This window comes from Panicum virgatum, chromosome 7K (genome assembly GCF_016808335.1).
Source record: "Panicum virgatum strain AP13 chromosome 7K, P.virgatum_v5, whole genome shotgun sequence".
In the NCBI taxonomy this organism is placed as follows: domain Eukaryota; kingdom Viridiplantae; phylum Streptophyta; class Magnoliopsida; order Poales; family Poaceae; genus Panicum; species Panicum virgatum.
In genome coordinates this window covers 3801576-3824059 of record NC_053142.1, presented here as the reverse complement: position 1 = coordinate 3824059, position 22484 = coordinate 3801576, and the positions used below count along the sequence as shown (strand labels likewise).

Genomic DNA, 22484 nt, shown 5'->3' with positions numbered 1-22484 from the left:
GGTTATTCCTATCATGGGGATTCTTCCTCAACCCTAAGGGAGCGCTTCTTCAGTGGAAGGTACTGATCCGCCATGTCCTCCTCGGTCTGAGTTCCTTTATCCCAGTGGGTTTCTTCGGGTTCTTCTTCTTCAGTCTGAGTGCCAATGTCCCAATGGGTTTCCATGGGTTCTTCTTCTTCGGTCTGGATGCCTACATCCCATTGAGCCTCTTCGGGTTCTTCTTCTTCGTCTTCCTCTATCCATCCACCTATTCCCCAGCGAGCCTCGTACCTCCGCATCCGAGCTTGGAGAGCGGCTAGCGAATCCTCTGCACGAGTGGCTCTTGCCCGCTGCTCTTCCAGTTCTGCCTCTTTTTCATCCATTTGGACTTGGAGGGCGGCTAGGGAATACTCGGCGTGTACGGTCCTTGTCCGTTGTTCATCCAGCTCCTGCGTTGCCTTTTCTGCTCTGCGGACTTGTTGCTTTAGTTGTGCTGCTTGCTCGCGGTAGAGCTCATCCAGGCCGGTGAGATAGATGGATAGGTGGGATACTGTGTCTTCCAGATCTTCTTCTTCCCTTCCGAGTCCTCTCATCCGGGCGATCCAGGTGCGTCCTCTTCCTTCAGTTGGCGGAAAGAATCCCATAGGAGTCCGCTGAAGGTGATGTTTGTAGATCATTCGGAGCCGTCGCAAGGCTTTACGGGCGGCTTTCCAATAGGTGTCCGGGAAACGGAATCCGGTGGTGGAGATGAACCAAGGGTCCACATCAGGGTAGCGGGTGCTCCTTGCTATGAAGATCATCAGATCACACCGAAGAGTGCCCTTGAAGTCGTACTCTCGATAGAGAAACTCTGGTGGATCCACAACTCCAATGCGTTCCAGGCTGAGTATCAACAACTTTGGAAGGCCGGGCTCTGCGTGACAGATTCCGCCAATCCATCCATTGTCAGCCATCTGGAACAGGGCAAAGAACCAAAGGTAAGTGTTTGTGTGAGGAAAGGATTAAAGATAGAAAAGTCCTAAGGTAAAAGGGTCTGAAAACGGGTTTCGCTCCTAGGGTCACGTCCTACGGCCAACCTACGGCTCTGATACCACCTGAAGCGTCCCCTTATAAGAGAAGACTTAAATGTGATACAAAGCACCAGTCCCAGGAGGCTGATGCCACATTTATTACATCAGATGGTTCAAAACCGTACAAACCTTGGAGGACACTCGATACAGATGATAATAATAATTAACCAAGCTACGACATAACACCAGACCGCAAACCACATGGGGTCTAGCACGGGCTCAGAGTACTGCGACAGCGGAGGCATCTCGACAGGGCCGGTTCCACAGGCAAGGTTGGGTGTAGAACGATAACCCTACTCAGCGTCGTCTGGCACGAAGTCTGGATCATCTTCTGTAAAAGTAAGAGTGGGGTGAGTACGAACGCACACCCACGGAGGGGGTTATAACAAAATAATATGCATAGGTAAATCAAGGATAAGGTTACGGTTTAATTTCCAGAAAAACGACATTTTATGCAGGGGTTTATTTTATAGAAAACCTTTTAGAAATCAGTTTTTGCATTAACACGGAGTTCAGGTTTTAAAATTGCTACCGGACTCCCCGTCCGTCGTAGCACACGGCACAACTGCCGGACACAATTCCAAAACAACTCACACCAGCCCATCCCAATGAAACACTAGTTATGTGACCACACAGTAACTCGCCCAATACCGTGGGCACGGCTATTCGAATAGATTCTTAACTCTGCAGAGGTGTGCAACTTTACCCACAAGTAGGATACCACAACTCGAACACCGTCGTGTCGGTGTAGATCCCAACATAGCCATTACCCACCATAGCTAAGCCTGACTAGCCATCACGGGATGCACTAAGGGGTCATCGACCGTTCACATAGGTATAACCGGGCATAAGTCACTCGGGACTTATCCCTTTTTCTTAGTCACCCGTTGCTCTCAGCTCTCCTGATGGCTACCACACCAACTAGTGGGGTTTATGCTACGCCGTTGCCCATTCAACAGTCGAGTGGTTTGCACGAAAGTAGAGTTAGGTGAGATGACACACCAACTCGGTCCTTAGACACGACAAGATGGATATCTCCCTCCTTGCTCTGCCACACAGGCACAAGCACACCAATCGGCAAATCACACAGAAATGCCGTCCATCCTGTCTATACTCCTCTTTTGAAAATCCACAATTTATCCCTTCCCACACACACGCATTTTCTTTATAAAATAAATCGTATTATGGGTATTGTCCTAAGTGTTCTAATATCGATTAACGTCCAAGCGAAAGCAAACATTAATCTAGGTAGTCAAGGAATGGTTATAACAAATCAAGGGGTGGCTATCCAACCGTGTTTTTATGCAAGTAAAACATATGCAATTTTATAAAACAGGCCATTGGGTTGTGTTTATAAAAACTAGGGCAGAAACATGCATCAAAGGATGGGATTGAACTTGCCGTCTTCGTAGCCTTCGGGGAAGTCCTGTCCGGGCTCGAGGTCGCGGAACTGGTCCTCATTCTCCTACTCACAGTACTGCTCGCTGACGGGCTCTCCTTCGTTCGCTCCGCGGTCTACAGCACACACGAACAAGCATCCAATCAATACAAAGATCTATCGTTGAGCTCGAATCGGGAACACATAAAATATGGAGCTAGAAGTAACATCTTTGAGTGGTTTGCTAAAGGTACGGCCCAAAATTATATTAGAAATGGTATGGTAAAGTTTGGGGTCGATCGAAGTTGTTTCGGCACATGAAATGATAGGTTTTGTAAGGGTTCAGGGGCTAGATCAGGAATCAGGGACCTAGTGGTAATTATTTCTTGAGAAGACAGGGGCCTAAACATAATTTTTTAGAAACATTTGGACTAAACTGGAAGGATCAAGGATATACTTAGAATTATGTTTTTATGTGGAAGGGTTTACTTGAAATTAGAACAAAAAGCAGGGTTCTTTTTGAATAAAAGCCATGATTGGGGGGGGGGTTCATTAAGAAATAAAAGAAAGGGGAGGGGCTTTTGGGCTAAATGCCCTTTCCTTCCCCTTCCTCCATCCCGCAGAACAGGGGAGGCGGCCTAGGGCGCCGGCGGCGCCGATTCCGGCGGCCCTGGGCCTCGGGGAGGGGCGGAGAGGAGGGGAAAAGAGGCTCAGGTGCGTGGGGGATTGATTCCCCAGCTCACCTCGGCTCGGGGCGAGGCGAGGGAGCGGGGCGACGTGAGCCGGCGGCAGCGGGCAGAAATGGTGGCGGCGGCGGCGCTAGCGCTGAGGGGAGGGGGCGGCGATGCTGTGGCAGCTTGGGTGTGGAGAAGCGGTGCTAGGGGGAGGCTTTTATAGCCGTGGAGAGGCGGTGGCGCGGTGGAGGTGGGTGGCCGGCTCAGCGAGGTCCGCGGGCGGCCATTAATGGCACCCCGGCCGCTTGCTGGCGTCGGGACGCGGCGGCGCGGCCGGCGAGGCAGCACAGCGGCGATTTGACCGCTCGGGCAGGCGGCGAGCGGGGCCAGCAGCGCTGTGCGGCACAGGGACGCGGCAGCAAGGTGGCGGGGGCGGCGCACGTGGCTCGGCGGAGCTCGCGCTGCTGTGGCTCGGCGTGCAGCGTGGCCACGCGGGGGTGGCAGCGGCGGGGATGCGGGCACGCGGTGCACGCGCAAGCGAAGGTAGGCGGTGGGCGGGTCCAGAGCGGGGTGAACGGGACCGGGCGGCCGGCGAGCGGCGCGCGTGCGCGTGCGCGCTCGTGCGTCCAGGCGGCGAGCGGCACGGTGGCTCGGCGGGGCGTGCGGCGTGTCGTGGCGCGCGCGGTGCAGGGCGAAGGCCGCGGTGACGCCGGGCGGGCGGCCACGGCGTGGCGCGTGCGCCCCTGTTCGGTGCGCCGCGCGCGTGCGCGTGCGCACGAACGGCCCGGGGCGGCGCGCGCGAGCGGGCTGGGAAAGAGGGCGGCGTGGGCGAAGCACGCGGTGGCGGGCTGCGCGGCAGCGTGCGCCGGGAGACGAGGCAGGGCACGGCGAGCGGGAAGCGGGAGGCGGCTTGGGGCAGGCGCGACGGGGAAGGGAGCCGGCCTGGCGGGGCTTGGGGCGAGCGGGAGCGAGGCAGAGGAGGGAGAAAGGAAAGAGGGAGGGAGAGAAAAGAAAAAAAGGAAAAAGAGAAAATGGGAAAAGAAATGGGAAAAAGGAAAAAGAAATAGAGGAAAAGAAAATGGGAGGGAGGGAAAGCAAAAAGGAGGAAGGGGGCGGTGCGCGCCAGCGGCGACTGCAGCCGCGGTCGGCCACGCGGGTGCGGGCCACGGGAGATGGGGCACGCGGTCAGGAGGGAGAAAGGAAAAGGAGGGGGCGGGATTCGCGGCGGCCGGTCACGACGCGTCGCGTTGGATGGGAAAGAGATGGGACGTGGATTGAATTCGGGTGTCGGGTTGTTCGGTAGAGGTTCTGGGAATTAGGGTTCAGGGTTTGAGTCGAGCTCAACGACAAAAACGACTTTAGCGCATGATTTATCTTGGGTGAGTTTTCGGGATGTTACATGAATCTTCTCAACCCTATCTTCTTCCTCCTCCTAACCCCTTTCTCACCCCATCGTCGCGCGCTGGCGGGCCGCACGCCGCCGCGCGTTGCTGCTGCGCGTTGCAGCACTGCTGCGTGCTGCTGCTGCTCTGCCACGCATGCTGCTGCTCCCGCGTGCTGCTGCTGCTCTGCCACGCATGCTGCTGCTGTCTGTTGCTTTGCTGCGCTGCGCTGCTAGTGCTCCGCTGCGGCTGCTGCGCCGCACGCCGCCGCCGCCGCCTCCGCTCCCCGCTCCCCGGCGCCGGAGAAGATGGATTGAAAAAAAAATGTTGATCTAGATTTTGATTTGTTGAATCTATTTTTTTGAGATGTTGAAATGGTCTGTAAAAAATGTTGAATCTACTATTTTCAAATGTTGAACTATTTTTCAAAATGTTGAAACTAATTTGGGTCTAATGGGCTTTATAGACAGATAGCTTATATATCTTCCAGAAGTTATATAGGAGCCCCCGTGCCATTGAGACGAATATAAACAGCTGCTAGGGATGCTCACTGTATATGTAAGATGCAGCATTGCAGCAAACCGACCTCTCCGTCGCAGCATTGGATGTTGATCCGATAGCCCAGATTGAAGTTTGTATGGTTTGCACCGAGAGATTGATTTGCACATAACGTGTTCCCTCTCAAAAGTTGTGATGTTAAAAGTAATTCCACGTAGAACAATCAAGATCGACGGTCGCAATTTGCTCTCTCCATCCAGCTAGCGTTCACTGTGTTCAGTGAACTGAAAGTTATTGATTCCCCTACACGTACATATGTACAGATTAATATATATAGATACTAGTAGATCAGGGCAAGAAGCCGCCTTTCCAGGCCACCGGCGGCGGCGGCGCCGCCGGAGGAGCCGCAGCAGTAGCAGCCATCGCCGTGCCTGAGGCTGCACTTGCCGTCGGGGAAGCCGTGGTGCATGCAGCATTGTTGGCAGCGGCCCGACTTCCAGCACGAACCCGTGCAGAGCTGAAAGAAGACGCTGCAGTCCAGCGCATCCGATTCAGCTTCAGCAACTGCACGATTGACAGACAGAAATAGTAGATAAATTCAATTCTTTGGCTGTGGTTTGGGTTCATATATAGTCATTGTTGTTCGTAGAAAACTTACAAGCGGTGATGGCGAGGATCGCCAGGAAGAAGAATGGCAACTTCGTCATGCTCGTCTCCATTTGCTTTAGTGATCTGTTCTCTTCTTACCTAGCCTAGCTCGTCTGTCCGTCGACAGGGCAGGCTGACGCTATATATATATATATATATATATATTCCAACACTGGGGTGCAAATTGGTGACCCTTGTCTAACACATTCATTGCTGAAATGAGCTAGCGCCATCATGGTTGGCAGCCAGGCAGGATTCAAGTCCTAGATAATATCTTTTTTAATTGACATCATCAAATCATTGAATTTGATCCAGAAACATGTATGATTCTATTAGATTCCATATAAAACTATATAAAAATATGACAAATATTCCTCGCAAAAAAAATTACTCACAAATATGTTAGGATCACGGTCATGTATATTGAACAAGTGAGAGTAATGCACCCATGGATATAGCTCATGTGGAGTTGGAGGATGGCGTGCTGATCAATTTGTGTAATTTTTGAAGATCTAGGGCTGAAAGAAAAATGGCTTGTTAAGTTGGATCTGTGGCTCTCTTTGCTCCACTTACACTCATTTTTCTTTTGGAACAAAAATTAGTTGATTTTGCATGAAAGATGATCTCACTCTAGCTCAGCTTGGATTCGCCTGTTAGACCCAATTGACTTTGGGTTTCAAATGATGTAGGCTATGATAAATAAAAATAAATCAACTTTGGACAAGGACAAAATTTGATAAAATGTATAGCTGGCTCATTATGCGTCCTTAATCGGGGTCCCAATACCACTATATTGATCAGCTCATGCAGAGTTCTATCATCCATGATATTCTTGGCCGCCCCTGGCAAATTGGTCCCTTTCAGCCTAACCATATATTTATTTTGGACCAAAGAAAAATCTGAAACTTGCAGCTGAATGTTGGGTTGTTTTGTATATTGATTTTTGCAAAGGCACATGCAAATTGTGTCTGTAAGTTGCTGAACAAAATGGACATGTAACCATTCGAGAGCACCACGTTCGAGCTAAGTTTGTGCCATACACACACAGCCATGCTTCCTCGTATATCCAAACATCGAATATTATCAATGTTTGCAACGACTGGTTTCAGAATCCAACAAATGCGGGCAAATTGTATTTCCATAACGCAGGGAGAAGGCTCTGTTTTTCTTGTGTAATATACAACACTTGAACTGTTTGAGCTAAGTTTCTACCGGGTACCCACCCTTTATTACATTTTCTGTGCACCCATAAGTAGAAATTCATTCCTCTTGTACAATGATCTACACTCTACAACAGAATATTCCCAAAGAATGATGGTATCTGTCATTTGACTCTACACCTAGCAACAGGCTCAGTGAATATCGATGTCATTGTCTTGAATCTGTGGATGAGTTAAATTTCAGGTAGGCTTGCCCCAGCATGTCACCCAGCCGGAGTTGAGCTTCTGTGGAGAGGTGCAACTGATCGTCCCGGAGTGGTAATCCAATTGCATCCACAAGAATGACGTTAGGAAGCTTGATATTCTTCTGACCTTCCCTGACAATATCAGTGTAATTCCCCTCTCCTGATGCAAGACCAACCTGAATTGAACAAGTGACGAAAAAGTTTCTTAATTCTTACTCTAGATACACTAACATGGGGGTGGGGGGGGGGGTCATACAATTAATGATCTTTTCACCAAGGATAATTGGATGGCAGAAGTATAAAGTTGCAAACAAAGGTAAGTGGGTGTGGATTCATAAACGTGCAGAGCTCAAGAACCCAGAACAAGTTCTTCAAAGATTTTCGAACATTACTAACATGAAATGTGTCCTAATCAATGTGGGATCCATGATGTGCATGTGTAAACAAAAAGCTAGTCTTTTGGGGCACAGAAATAATAATAACAGATGTTCTTTTCCCTACATCATATTCACTGAACTTTCATTAGGACAGAGTACTGTACTGGACTCCAGTTCATATATCTCAACTAAAGCCCAGCCACAAAGAACAGATCACTGGTATCCAGGTAGTGCCTTAAAGGGTAAACTGTAGAGTTACTAGCAACAATCTCCTGGCTCCTGGTGGTAAAGTGCCCTCCTTGGACATTCGGATTACACTTGTCCAAGGGAAAAAAAATGGTCATTTGGATCACTAAACCTAATAAAAAGGATCTATTATACTTTTATCAGAAAATGTCAAATTGGTCGTCAGTCCTGTGCTCTTCCCATAAAGACCAAAAACATAATCACTTTGAGTCAAAGGCAAGTAATATGATAGTGACGTAAAATTCATAACTAGTAGTTATTAGGTAGTGTTAGCGCGCCCCACCTAGCCAACCCGACCATAAAACCCAGGTGTTATAGTGGGAGGGGTGGGGGCTTGTATCCATAGTTCATCATTCCCCCTACGGCGTGTGAGCCCAGCATAGCCCGCAGCAGGTTCTAATGCCCGGCGTAGCCCGCAGCAGGTCTCAGCACACGAGAGGCGCAGGGGAAATCGCGCAGCGGAAATGCGTGGCCGGGTGGGTTCGAACCCGGGACCTCGGCTCTGGTACCATGTTAGCGCGCCCCACCTAGCCAACCCGACCATAAAACCCAGGTGTTATAGTGGGAGGGGTGTGGGCTTGTATCCATAGTCCATCAGGTAGTGGGTAGTGTGTACTGTAATATGTTGCTTGGAGGAACCCCGTTATATTTAAAAGGAAGATTGGCAAGAGCCACAAAATTTCTGAAACCTTTATTTGGAGCCAATGCTAGATTCGGAGTTATTTTTCTAATGAGTTATTATGTTTAGTTTGGTGGTCTTTGGCATAATGCCACTTTATATGGCATCAGCCTTTTAGTAGGATTATTGTTTCACAAAAGGCTTGGTAGCTAAATGACTGTTTCCTTTGTGTATTCCAAATGATTCACAGAAAGGTGACCCTAGTTAGCACATTTAGAAGTAGAATTAGAGTACTTTCAGTGAGTCACAAGCAACATGCCATTACTTATATTAAAACTTTAGTAGCACATATGTTTCAGTCACTCCATTTCTGCGTGGAGGTTTCCATATGTACTACTTGTTGGGTGTCTAAGAATCTACCAATTGATTTACATAAACCTGCAGATATGAGATAATGATGACTTCTTCACAAAAAAAAAAAATTGCATCCATTAACTTAACTTAATCTACTACAAAAGCTGTACTCTATGCAGAGTTTCAGTTTGTTTCTGTGTTTCATTACCACAAAGAGTGATGTCCAAATTATGGGAGCTCTCTACAAGAACTATAAATTCGTGATAAAACTATGCATATCAATCAGTAGTTCTTCAAGTCATGTATCTCTGAACATTTTGAAATAACTTCATGTGGATTGAGTTATAAGAACTCAAAGGGGCATTCGTTTCCAGCTGGAGTCTACCATAAATATGGTACTTTCAATCTGACTTGATTTTCAAGTAAATGCAAGAGAGCAGCAAAGTGAAAGTAGAGTACATGAGGAGTATGACTGCCATGTTCAGCATTCTTTCCCCATACTAGGCCAATCAGCAATCTGCTAAAGTTTATAATTAGTCAACACCAAATGTGCCTGGATTGAAGGGATAGTGTTGTTCTAGCCAAGTACTAGTTCCCGCAGCAATCAATTTGCAAGGAAAGAAATGGAAATCGAGCAGAGCATTTTTAGCATCGACATTATTTGACTAGCAAAGTAGCAATGGCATTTGCACTGTTTTCCCCTCATTTGAGCTGAATTTCAACAAAGTTCCTCGAAACGAACAAGCTGAAGATCAAAACTGGCTATCAAGCTGTCTGGCGTGCTGATGTTAGTCAGAAAGGAGCTAACTTTCAGGTTGAACTGGAAGGTGGACTTAGAGTAGTAGTAAGTATTTCCATGAGGAAATAAATTGGGCCTGGATTCTAGCAGATGCCACGACGGAAACGGAACGGAAGCACATGGAAGAGGAGGCTGACCTGTATGACGAGCAGGTCGGGGATGTCGAGATCGGCCCGGAAATCGTTGACGAGGCGCTCCATCCTTCCGCCGTAGGCCGTGGCGTCGTCCAGCTCGATGGTGTCGCTCTCCCCCTGGAACCAGAGCACGGCGGCGAGCGTCCCTCCGCCGGCGGCGAGGGCGGCGCGCGCCCGGGCGACGGCGGCCTCGTAGAGTGGCTCCCCCTTGGCCCACATCCAGATCCTCGTGCCGCCGACCGCAGCCGGCACGAGCCCAAGCACGAGCGAGGACTCGCCGGAGCCGGCGTCCTCGAGGAGGCGGTGCGCGAACGGCATGGCGGGGCCGAGGCCGCAGGCCTTGTGCGTGTCGATGTCGGCGTGGAGCGGCGGCGCGGCGACGACCCAGCGGCGGGACGCGGCGAGGCGGAGCACGCGCGGGTGCGGGCGGAACGGACCGGGCAGCGGGGTGGGCGCGAGGCCCCGGCCGGCCATGTTGGACTGGCCGGCGAGGAGGAAGAGCAGCTTGGGGCGGCCGGCGTAGGGGGAGGCCGGGAAGGCGAGGAGGAGGGAGGAGAGGTGCGCGGCGAGCGGCGGCGGCGGCGCGACGAGGAGGAAGGAGAGCGCCGCCGCCGCCGCCAGCGCGCACAGCAGCAGCGGCCGCCGCGCCGCCGGCTTCATTGCGGCTGGGTGGGTGTGGCAGGCGCTTCGGTTCCGGTGGTTGGCTTGCGTTGGTTGACTTGGACGCCTCCTCGGCTTTGGCTCATAGCCCCTCCTCATTGGCTGGCTCGTTGGTAGGTCCGAGCCACCAGCCCGGGTGCGGCACGCCGTCAGTGCGTGCTGCACGAGTGACTTCAAAATTTTGTCACTTGATGAATAATTTAGGGGCCGTTTAGTTTCAAAGGCAAAATTTTTTTGGATGTTTCGTCGTGTGTTTGACCAGATGTCGGGATGGTTTTTCAGAACTCACTTGGAAACCACGAGATGAGTCTTTTGAGGCTTTTGACCGCAGCATTAGCACATGTGGATTACTGTAGCACTTATGGCTAATCATGCACTAATTAGACTTAAAAGATTCGTCTCGTCGTGTACATCCAAACTGTGTAATTAGTTTTGTTATTTAATTATATTTAGTGCTTCATACATGTGTTTAAAGGGGAGGTAAAAAATTTTTGGTGAAAATTTTTGGTAACTAAACGGCCCCTTAGCTTGATGATAGTACCATTTTGCTTCAATCAGAAAATTGTTGTGTGAAGGTGAATTTAGACCACGTTTGGAGGAGCTCCAGCTCCAACTTCCGCCCTTGCCACATCAACCTAGAAGTTGGAGCTCCACCAAATGGCCAGAGTGGTGAAGTGGCTCCAGCTATCGTGGTAGAGGAGCTGGAATCTTTTTTTTTTTTGCCGTACCTGTAGGAGCTAAATGGAGCCTTAGTAATGTACATCTTAAAAAAGAGTACACGAAGTGATTGCCATGGTCCTATAGCTTAGTCACAATTGAAGGGCGCTTTTTTATCTTTATTTATTTTATTGCACGTGAAAAATCAGCACTAGCCAACAAATAGTATTAGGCCAGTCTTAATGAAAGTTTTATGAAAAGTTTCATGACATTAAATTTTATGCCACATTATCAATTTTGCTAACATGACAAAAGAGAGAAGAAAGGAGTTTCATAGGATGTGAGAAGAATTTCAATATTGTAAAACTCATCTGGCACGGTTACCTAATTTTCAGTCTTGATAACTGCGCCATGAAACTATGCACTAAGACTAGCCTTAGGTACAAGAGGTGAAGTAGCTCGCTATTGGAAAAGAAAAATTAAAGAATCAACTTCTTCATCCAACACATACTATCTCCTATATTCGCAAAAAAAAACATACTATCTCCTATAGTCCTATTGCCTTATCCTCTCTTCACAACAATTCCCCCTCCCCCTCTCAACACCCTCTGTTTTCTTTTTCTTGTTTTGATTTCAGGGACAGATTTGCATTAAACCAGACTATCTAGGGAGATCCCCATAGACTAGATTGGTTACAAATTCAGGGACCTGGTCCATGAACACCATGGAACTAGAGCGAACAACACTCGCCCCATGAGCAACCAGGCTATCAGCCACTTTGTTGCATGATCGCGGGCATGTCCGAACCACACAGTGAACAAAATTGTGAGCAATGAACTCCCTGATCTGGCGAAAAAGGGGACCCTCCAAGCTTCTGTCCAACTCATCAGAGTTCAGCCCTTTATGGAGATTTGACGCATCAGTTTCAAGAATAATTCTTGTCATCCCAAGATGTGCCACTCTTTTGAGACTATACAGAGCTGCTGGGGCTTCGGCCTTCAGCATGTGTTGAGTTCAAAATATGCTCCAGATGGCCACACCCTCCTTCCAAAAAAACTCCATTATTATCTCTTGCAACAAAACCCCAACCCCCTATTCTTGTATTGGCCCGAAAAGATGCATCTACATTTATCATGAAGAAGGGGTTCCCATTTCACTTCTCTTTGTCCCTTTTTCAACTTCCTTCTTTTTTTAGTTTCTCAAACTTTGTCACATAAAATGTTACGAGCGAAACAATTTCCTGAGGTGGCAACTTTTTCTCTCCCGTATTAACTTTTTTTTCTGGCCGACCACCATCTCCATAGCAGGATCCACACTTTGTGCTGTGTGTCTTCATCCATTCTCCAAATGTTCTTGATTGTCTCCTTTGCTGATTTGCATTCCGCCAAAATTGTCCTCACCGATTCCAAATTTAGCATATGCCACACCTCTTTCACACCCTGGCATTTGAAAAAGAGATGCCCACAATCTCCATCCAATCTGCAGCGCATTGTGCAAATCGTTTCACACTTCACTCGTCTTCTGGTATTTGGGAGGCGCAGATTCCAAATTTTCTTCCAATCAAAGCTCTCTTCACACAAATCAGTATCATTTGACCCCGAGCCATCTCTTGCCTTTTCTTGCTCTCTCCTGCTGATAGTCAGTTTATAAGCTGATTTCACAGTAAACACTCCTTTCGGATTGAAATGTCAAGCAGGCCAGTCCTCACTATTCTCGTATGTGGCCATTGATAGAATAATTTCAGCATCCCTATCCCCGAAAGTATCTTTTACTAGCTGTTCATTCCACAAACTAGTTATTGGGTTCATCAAATCGGCCACTTTTGTTAGTAAAGAATGGACTCTTGGAGTAGTAGGCCGACGAGTGACCCCCAGAGGAATCCAAGGATCTGACCATATATTCAGGGAAGTGTCATTGCCTACCCGCCAGGCCACTCCTCCTTTTAAAAGTTGTACACCCTGTAGTATGCTCCTCCAAGTATATGAGATTCCAAGCCGAGCTGTACAATTCAAAATATTACTATCAGGGAAGTACTTAGCCTTCAAAACCTGGCTACACAATGAGTTAGGATTAGTCATTATCCTCCAGCTTGTCTTGCCAACATAGCCAAGTTGAATAAGTGCAGATCCCTGAAACCCAGACCACCCTCTTTTTTCGGGAGAGTAAGCTAACATCCTCTGTTTCTGGTGAACTAGAGCGCGATTCCATGTCATGGCCTCGCTAACCAGCAGCGGCATATGCCACTTTCCTGCCCCGTGTACAGCCCTGCCGAACGCAGAAGTGAGGGAGGAGGGGGAGAACGGCTCAATCTGCCGGGGTTGGAGAAGACGGAGCAAGCAGCGGCGCTCCAGCAATGAACTTACCGCTTGGAGTTGGAGTCAGTGCAGTCCAAGTAAAAAGAGACATGGACAAGAATGTAAATTCCGGTACCTTTCTATTAAAATTAAATATTATAATAGGTCCAATGTTCTGCATCAAATTAATACTCTTTGTTGGTATCTTTCAGAAAAATGTCATTTTTTAGTGTCTTGTAGAAAAAAAACCAGCTTTGAATTTTACCCTAAATACAACATGGCAGCAAGATGACAACACGCCATCTATCCGTGCAACCGAGCACCAGATTTTTCACGCCAGCACAAAGCAATGGGATGAAGCATAAACTACTCTGATACGTTACTGGTGCTAATGAGATTACATTTTTCTCTACACGAATTCTAGCTTATAAGTTAAACATAACATGGTAGCAAGCTGAGCACGGGGGGTTATAACCAAACCCATGCTTGACCCAAAAGCTACATACACACCGTACCATTGGATTTTTACAAGGCGGATTAGTACAACTAGAAAAGTCACCCTACATCATATATATACTTCTAGATAGAAGGTTGGATCAGCACAGCATCTAGGGTTCAAGGGTGCCTCAGCTGCCGAACCAGGGCTACTGGCAGTCGAGCCTCAGGAGCCCAACGCTGGTTTATTCTGGATGCAGCAGCAGCCATTCGAGAAGCCATTATCGCATTCCGCTCCAGCAAAAGCTTCTTACGCATTTTCTCTGTCAATTCTCTCGATCGCAGGACCAGATTTTCAACTTCAGCGAGAAACGACATTTTAGTTTCCATCTTCTGAAACTGCATGAGACAGTATGTCAGGTAAGGCAACACACACAACATTTCAGAAACAAAGAACTTGTATAAATATTTTCTAACTTCCCTAGCCTAACTGAAAAAAAAAGTGATATTGGAGTCTGAAAACTTTCTTCTTAACATAAACAGCATAGAATCATTGGCACATCAATTACCTGCTTTTCGATCACAAGTTCAGCTAGTTGCCGGATATGACCTTCCTCCTGCTCCACGAAGAACTTAGCCTTCACTGCAGCTGCTGAAATCGCAGTAACTGCAGCTCGCTGTAGCCTTATTATGGGATCCGCAGCAGCAGCAGCAGCAATGTTTTTGTTGCTGTTAGGTTCTGTGATCATACATGAGCAAAATTATTCCTACATCATAGGTACTAATTTTGCAAATTGTACTGCCAATAAATGATCAGAAAACTAAGCTGCATTTAAAGGTCACTTTTCATATAATTTAATAACTGAAATACCATCCCTATGCTACATGCCTACATAATATAGGGCCTCTTATGCAACACGAGAGTCAAACTCTGTAAGTGCTGATCGTTCAGTTATGCAACTTTGATATGTCAATTTTTTCACACACAGACACACACAAGAACCATTACATTCTGCAATTGAGATAAGTTCCATTCACATGATAATAAGTTGTAGTCACTAGTAATCCATCACAAATGTCATCAATAGTCAAAGTTTATTTTGTGAAGACTATCTATAGGACCGGGCTGCCTATTAATGACACAGAGGGAGTAAATAAGCACAAGCTACAATAAAATAAAATAAAAAACTGGGGGCAAAATTTATCTTATTATTTCTTAAGTGTGTGTGTCTGTTTCGAAGTTTGTGTGTGTGGGTTGGTTTTGTTTCTGTTGGGGCTCTTTTACCCCTTTCATCTTCTTAATATAAATATACACATCTCTCCCACATGTTCAAGTAAAAAAGATTTTTCTAATCATATATTTTAGATAGATAACCACAATTTTCCATTGAAAAATTGAAGCTGGCCAGTTTCTTAATCCTGGATGGGGCCAGGAAATCTGATGACTGGTCGATAGCCCCAGTTCCAGGAGTTCAGAACCCTGGGACTGAGGCACATTCCTCAATGGTGTGCAATGAAAATAATAATGTATAAGGCCGAATTAAGTACCTTCAGTGTTGCCACTTCCTGTTTGGTTAGACTTGTGTTGTTGCATGCTAGACGAGGCCATAGGTGCACATTCAATCTCCTTTGGCACTACCCTCCCTTGTGAAGGTGAGTCATCATCTGGTAATTCTTTAGAACTTAATTTTTCCCCTTCTAACTGTTCACGGTTGGTTGTGGCATTTGCACTTGCTGCACTGGCTTCTTGGGAAGTTACGGAACCAGGTTCATTTGTATTATTTGAAGCAGCAGAACCAGGAATGGTATTACACCCATCTCTCATCTTATCAGATGCATCAGTTGGATTATCCGGATCCTTTGTGCTGTTGGATTTGACCTCTGCTTGGGGACCTTCAACAAATGACTCCTCTGTGTTGGATAATTCCAGACACTCCTTCGGTGAGGCAACCTCCTTTTCCAGAGTTAAAGCACTTTCTTCCCTTTTACTGCTATCTTTATCAGTATCATTTACATTTTGAGTACCATCAGCGCCTCCTTGGCACTCACCGCCTGTGCAAGAGCTACAAGTTCCAATATTTATAAGTAAAATTTGGCACTTGCAGGTCAACACTAAACAAGAGTCCTAGGATAAGCTACGCTACCTGTAATTGGAAGTCAGATCTTTGAGGTTACTCGGTGGATCTGGAAGAATAAAACAGTGCCCAGTTGCCAATTGGAGAGCAGGAGAAATTGCTGATATAGCTCTCAATGAACTACAACATGAAGTAACAGCATCATCACATTCCACAAGAGAGGCCAAAAATCCAGCCTGCAGGTTATTTATCCAAACATCAAAGAGCACTCTTGTTATGTAAGTAATAAAAAAAAAATAATTCAGAAGCATCTACTCACTAGTGCCATCACAGAATTTCCTGCTTCAGCAAATGAACCCAAGTCATCTTTACCCGGAAAGTGGCCAACAGCTTCAAAAGTAGATCTCAGGACACCAGAAACAAAGTCGGATGCCTGCTCCTCAGATACATCAGCATCAGTTGATTTTTTCTTATTTGCAGGATCCATGAATGAAGATTTGTTTGATTCATCAACTATGGAAGATGAAACAAGATCATTATCACCTAAATTCATGGTATTCACTTTAGCAGAGACACTTTGGTCAGCTATTTTTGTTCCGGTTTCTGAAGAATTAGCATTTGCTTTCTTGCAAGTGTTTTCATCAGCGCTCTCTTTTCCTTCTGCATTGTCACCTACATCCATATCCTCAGGTACACCCAAAGTGCCAGTTTCTGCTGAATCCTGTTCTGTGATCTTCTGAGGTGTTTCATTGATATCTTCACCATCTAGAAAGGAATCGAAAATTGGCATCTGGAGGAAGTACAGCATGCACTGTTCTTTTGTTTTTGTAGCAACATGCTCAGCAATCTCATCCCATTCTTTTCCTTTAAAAATTTCCAAAGCTTCCAAAAGAAGCAATGTCTCCTGGTCAGTCCAGTTAGAACCACTGGAGCCAGGAACCTCTGCATATTCCATAAGGATGAAATCAGCTTTTGACATGCCTTCATCAAACTTTCCTTCATTGTAGCAATCAGAACACAAATCAAAGTCTACCTGGAAAGGATGAATATAAGGTTAATCAGCATTAGCCCCCCCCCCCCCCCCCCCCCAAAAAAAAATAACAGATATATCAGAGTTCCGGAATGATAATTAAGTAATTTTTGTGACAGGGTAAAGATGCCACAGTAAGATGGTGGTACCAGCATGGTCAGAGTTACCTAAAATATGCACGGATTGAAACAAATAAGTGAATATACTGTACCATTGTAATTAAAATGATCACGCTATATATGAGGTTAAGCTGCTTCATACAAAGCTAAAGGTCGCCCTTTTTGCGTACAAGTGTGCAGCACTCATAATGCACAAGACAAAGTATGACTCCCAGTTGCATAGAATTTGTGTGACTATGAACATATCATTTCTTAACCAAAACAATAAGTTGGTGAACCAATTGGGAGAAGTTACACAGCTGGAGCTTTGCGTAAGCATGCATAACTTCTTACTAAAGCATAATGAAATTTGAATCAGCCAATTATATATGCCACATGAAATGATCGAAAAAGGCACCAGGCATTAGGCAGGCGATGGGGTGAAACCTAGCACTTAATAATCAATTAGGCATGACAGGTGGCCATTAGGTACAGTGTTGTGAGTGTGAAGCAGGGCCCAGGGACAACCCAGCGCTCCCCACATGTGCAACACAGGAGATAGGATTAGGCCTTATCCAAGCTAGTTAGATAAGAATATTGTTAGTGTGTTAAATCTATTGTTAGGATTTAGAAATTGTGCAGGTGTGCAGACCTAGCTCTATAAAGGCAGAGGCATGGTGCTGTATTAAGGGGAATCAATATGCAAGATGAATTAGTCCAAGTCTCCCCAATAGTCTAATCCCTCCCCTCGTAGCCGATGGCTGCCCAGCTATCCTCCCAGTGGTGTTTACCCCTAATGATCCTAGGATCATAGCGCAGTGGGTGGGAGGGTGATGTGTAGTGACTAGAAGCCACCTAGGCAAACTAGATGGTTGATTTTTGAAATAGAGGGTAAAGGATCTGGGCGTATCTTGCGACTTGGCTGAGCTCCTCACTCGACAGGTGAGGGTCCACCATGGCAACAAACTAACGTCCCAAAATGCAGGATGTTAATAATCCCAGAATGTTGGGAGGTGTTGAATAAACAGGATGTGAGCATTTCCAACATAAGGAAAATGCCATCAGTCCCACTCCTTGCAAGGATCAAGGATGAAGGAAGAACTTGGGCCCTACCAGAGAAAGGTAACTTGCATGTGTATTGCAGTGAGCGTAGGCTTTTGTCTGGACATGGACATTTTTTGTTTTCACGCCTGTCTTAGCATGACTTATCCATATAATTGGCAGCTCTACTGCCGGTTCATTGAAAAAAAAAGTAGACATATAGATATAGTGGGATACAAGGAAACAAAAACTATCCCAGTTCTGGACCTCATTTCCTTGCTCCAGTGCATGGAGTGATTCCTACTGGAAAGTGTGCTAGATTGTTTGTGCATCCTTATTTTCCTCAAATAGTACAAATTGCAAATGCAGATTATATGTCAAGGTCTGCTGGCCAACCAGATGTATCGCCCAAAGAACAGCACATCAGGAACAGCAGATAAATCGTTTTCTGTTTAGGTTGATTTGTTAGTTGGATTCAGTCAATTATCAATTAGCTAAAAATGTATCTAGTAGTTGATTAGTTCAATATTTTTCAAAAAGCACAAACTGGGCCGACGTAGGAGGAACAATGTGGCATTTGTAAATAGGAAGAAATTGGCACCCAAATTCATCTCGAAAGCTCAATATTTTTAGAGTTAGGGACTCAAGAATATATACATGAGGAGGTCATCATATATGAGGAAGCAAGAACCAAAAGTATGTATCCCATCACTGCACATATATCCCATTCGACTCTATCTACTGACCTATGTTTCTCCCTGTTGTCCTGCACCCTCATATATATAGTTCTCCTGTCTCCAAAGCTCATAACAATGTACAACTAACATTTCAGTACTCAGCAAAATGAATTCTGAAACATTTTTAGATAAAACGATAAACAGAACAGCACATAGTGATGCAAATCCTTCTGTTGGAACAGTGAAACTGACCTGAGTCCTACAATGATAGCGCTTTCTGGAACAATCAACTGAGCAGGAGTTGCAATGATACTCAACAGAAGACTCAGCTGCAGTTATCGCATCTTCAGCTAGTTTAGGCTGAGAAAGGAAGCTAGTAAACTGAACTGGGGCTATGATTTCAGCTTTCTTCGAAACAGGTACCAGATATGAATGAACTGTTTCAAACTGAAATAGCTTCTCAATCAGAGAAATTTCCTCCGCTGTATCAGCACTACTTTTGCTCTCAATTAGCTTGCAGTCCTGTGCAACTGGTGGACAAGGATGGAAATTAACCAAGCCCCAGTGAGCCAGGAACTCCAAGATTTCCAGACGAGCATCCATCTCCCCAATTGACAACTCAGACAAATCTGTTTTCTCCAGATGCACTTCAGGATTAAAGTGAAATTTTCTCATGATTGAATTCCTAATTCCCAAGTATATCTCGGGTGTCCTTCTCTCTGATTTCCCATCAAAAAATGTAGCCAACATTTGCTTCTCAATTGGGTGAATTTCCTTCCATGAAAACCATCCTTCAGAAAATAGCAACAAGTAAAGAAGACAAACAATAAATAATACAGACATACAGAATAGCTAATCATGTCTACTAGTAAGAGCAACTGAATTCTAGTACATATGAGCTGTGGGCGCTAGGTACTTCCTAATATGCCAGTAATAGGGCTACCACCGGTTTATGCTACTATAATAAATGTCTAATTGGGGGAAAACTGCAAAAGATGCCATGCTTTCATTCCTTTGCATGACGATTAAGTTCATCAAGTTGGGAAGGTAACTTGGGCAAGTCATTATACACAATAAGACTAACTGTAAGCTATAAAGGAAAAGGATGTTAACCCATCCTGTTGTTGTGAGCCGCCCTAATGACCTGTAAGGAGTTGTTATGAGGAGGTTGGTGCAGAAAGTTACTGTTAACAACTTCAAATTGACAACAATGGGTAAGAAAGACAGGAAATTCTTCTACGTATTATAATGTCCAAAGGTATTCGGAAAGGTTGTCATGAAGAGGTAATGAGGTTTCATATTGTCCTATTTCCTAGGATATCTATTATAAAGTATTTTTGTTTGAAACATATCTGACGGTGAATTGAATGCACCATTGATAGGGATCAATTGCTTAACAATTCCTGTTGGCCTTTCCTTGGAGCACCAGGCAGGCAACAAAAAGTTAAAAAAAGAGAAGAAAAAAAAGCATAATTGTTGCAAAGTAATGCAGCAAATAAATTAGGCTGAAAATGACATTATGCAATTAATTCCTTATAACATTATGAGCATGACAATGCATTGGTACATCACTACACAAACAGCCTAATGAAGTTCCAGTATTCATAGAACAAGTCTTAAAAGTTAAGTATGACATACAGCACATGTCTTGTGGTGTTTATGTCAATATTGTAATTTCCGTACACTGGCTGTATGATGCAAAACATTAATGTACTGGCAGTCATTTATTTGGTGATCACAGATGAACAATTTTAGCCTAATTTCAAAATCTGGAAATAGAGCATAAGCAAGCATTCAGAGAAAGAAGTGAATAAAATAATCTAATAATATGCCTGTTGATTATTGCATCTATACACAAACTGGCATGAGAATGTACCTTCCTAGCAGTGGAACCGCAAATTAACAAATGAGACAATTCCCCGCGCTACCCTGCCCCCTTTTTTCCTCTCTTCCTCCTCGTCTCAGAGGAAGAAGAGGAAATTAAATGTATCACATGACTACTCTTTCATAGGTGAGCCTTACTGGCAAAGGTGAGAACGATGTATTTTAAAGAGCACCGTGCCAAATTGGTAAGCATGATTGCATGTTTGTAACTTATGCATGTTAAAAATTTAAAAACTAGAACTGGCTAATCGTGGACAGTGTTAGCCTAAATGGTAAACGCTAAAAAGTCAGTCACCTATCGTTTAGCTATTTATTCGTACTAAATAGCCATTTAAACAAGTTAAACGGTCATTAAATGGGATAAAGGGCTGATTAAACGGACAAGGCTAGCAACTATGTAGCGTTTACACGGTGTGTAAATGGGCTAAACGGTCGTGTAGGCGAATAGTGATCATGGGTCAAGGCTCAGATATGGAGCAACTGTATTCTTGTATATAAGAACTGTGATAGCCTGCTAGTTCATGTAATCGAAAAGGAGCAGTAGACAATCACATCAAAGGTGCAGGAAAAAAAAGAGACACGAGTGTTGCTAAGTAATAAGCAGCAGTTTTAATTGGCTAAGACTATGCAGTTAATTTCAAATAAACAATTTAACATGACATTGCATTGGGGCAAAAGTACCAGTATTTTTTGTATGTACTGATACCTCAAAGATAGCCTATGGAAGTGGCAATATTCGGAGAAAAAAAAAACAGCTCTCAAAAGATATATATGACCTGCAAGATGTCTTGCAGCTCATACTTATCTTTTGGTAGCTGTTTTCGTGAATATGGTGATTTCCATAGGCTAGCTATATCATGCACAACATGAATGCACTGATGGCACTGTGCATATGCCCTGAAAATTATTTACTTGGTATTAAAATGCAGAAGACCAATTTTAGCCTAATTTATATTGTTGGAGAAAAAAGGGGTATAAGTGAGCATTCGGAGAAATATCAGCACGGTAACAAATTGAGATAAAATCATATGTTTGTTTAGTGCATTCATACCCAAACTGGCATAAAAATGTAGCTACTAGTAGTTCAACCAAAACTAGACGCCAGAACAAAATGTGCCTCCTTGCAAGCATTTAAACAAACATGCCACCTTCGTAGGGTGAAAAACCCTAACTCAAATTAAATACCAGCATACCAATTTGACGAATCAGAGAAAGAACGGCGTCCCATTTCAATGTACACTGTTCGCATGAGGGGGGCTTACCGGCGAAGGTGGGGACGACGTGGACGCCGGCGCCGCGGGACAGGACGGCCTCGATCTCCTGCTCAAGCGACGCCCTTGGCGGCGACGGCGACGGCGCCTGCGCCTCCTCCTCCTGCTGCTGCTGCTGCTCGCGCGGCGGATTCACGGAGCAGCGCGGCGCTTTCTTCCGAGCGGGCTTGCGCCGCGACTTGCTGGCGGCAGGGCGGCTGCGCGGTACAGGCGGCGGCGGCGGCGGAGGCGGGAGGGGCGGCGGGTCGACGCGGGCGCGCTCCCGGGCCTGGCGCTTCGGCGGTGGGGACGCGGGGAGTGCCGCGGATGCGACCCTCTCCTTGCGCTTGGTCGCCGCCCCGCGGCGGCGCGGCGTGGCGGCCGGCGGCGGCGAGGGTTTGGGCTCCATGCCGAAACGAGGAAGCTGGGAGTGACGAGTGAGAGACAGGAGTGATGAGCCGTTAGATGGGGACTTTTGGGGCTCTCCAATCTGTCCCGTGGAAGATAGATAAGAAATTTATCTTTAAAATTTATTGAGGCCTAATTATCTTTAAATTTATTGGACCCTCCGATCTGTCTTGTGGAAGATAGATAAGAAATTTATCTTTAAAATTTATTGAGGTCTAATTATCTGCTGTAAATATATTTAATATTTAAGTAAAATTAACTCAATATTTTGTTAAACATATTCAACATTTAGTTTTCAAAATATTGAAGCTGTAGAAGACAAATGTTGAAATTAAAAATATAAAATGTTGAAAATACTGAAATGAAAATGTTGAAGGTCTCCGACGAGGTGGGCTTTTCTTTTCTGGCAGCG

General features: G+C 45.6%; 2 protein-coding genes across 3 annotated transcripts; both read right to left on the bottom strand.

The window, feature by feature from the left end:
- Nucleotides 1-6732: 6732 nt before the first annotated feature.
- Nucleotides 6733-10286, bottom strand: LOC120639602 (probable carbohydrate esterase At4g34215). The gene is made up of 2 exons (XM_039915471.1): nt 9567-10286; nt 6733-7210 (listed from the first exon to the last, which is right to left on the bottom strand). Exons 1-2 carry the CDS (start codon nt 10221-10223, stop codon nt 6998-7000), a joined length of 870 nt encoding a protein of 289 aa, XP_039771405.1. The 5' UTR covers nt 10224-10286; the 3' UTR covers nt 6733-6997.
- Nucleotides 10287-13524: 3238 nt separating this feature from the next.
- On the bottom strand, nt 13525-22114 carry LOC120639598 (SWI/SNF complex subunit SWI3D-like). 2 transcript variants are annotated; one of them, XM_039915468.1, is made up of 7 exons: nt 21677-22114; nt 18783-19321; nt 16004-16717; nt 15754-15920; nt 15158-15672; nt 14179-14312; nt 13525-14008 (listed from the first exon to the last, which is right to left on the bottom strand). In XM_039915468.1, exons 1-7 carry the CDS (start codon nt 22071-22073, stop codon nt 13790-13792), a joined length of 2685 nt encoding a protein of 894 aa, XP_039771402.1. In that variant the 5' UTR covers nt 22074-22114; the 3' UTR covers nt 13525-13789. The 2 variants fall into 2 exon arrangements, with proteins under 2 accessions (XP_039771402.1, XP_039771401.1); XM_039915467.1 differs by having other exon boundaries at nt 14179-14348; nt 21677-22113.
- Nucleotides 22115-22484: the final 370 nt, after the last annotated feature.

Coding starts and splice junctions, on each gene's coding strand:
- LOC120639598 (XM_039915467.1), bottom strand. CDS start 22,073: ATGGAGCCCAAACCCTCGCCGCCGCCGGCCGCCACGCCGCGCCGCCGC. Junction 15,921..16,003: donor GAAATTCTGTGATGGCACTA/GTGAGTAGATGC, acceptor AATAACCTGCAG/GCTGGATTTTTGGCCTCTCT. Junction 14,009..14,178: donor AACTTGTGATCGAAAAGCAG/GTAATTGATGTG, acceptor TGTCTCATGCAG/TTTCAGAAGATGGAAACTAA.
- LOC120639602 (XM_039915471.1), bottom strand. CDS start 10,223: ATGAAGCCGGCGGCGCGGCGGCCGCTGCTGCTGTGCGCGCTGGCGGCG. Junction 7,211..9,566: donor CCGACCTGCTCGTCATACAG/GTCAGCCTCCTC, acceptor TGTTCAATTCAG/GTTGGTCTTGCATCAGGAGA.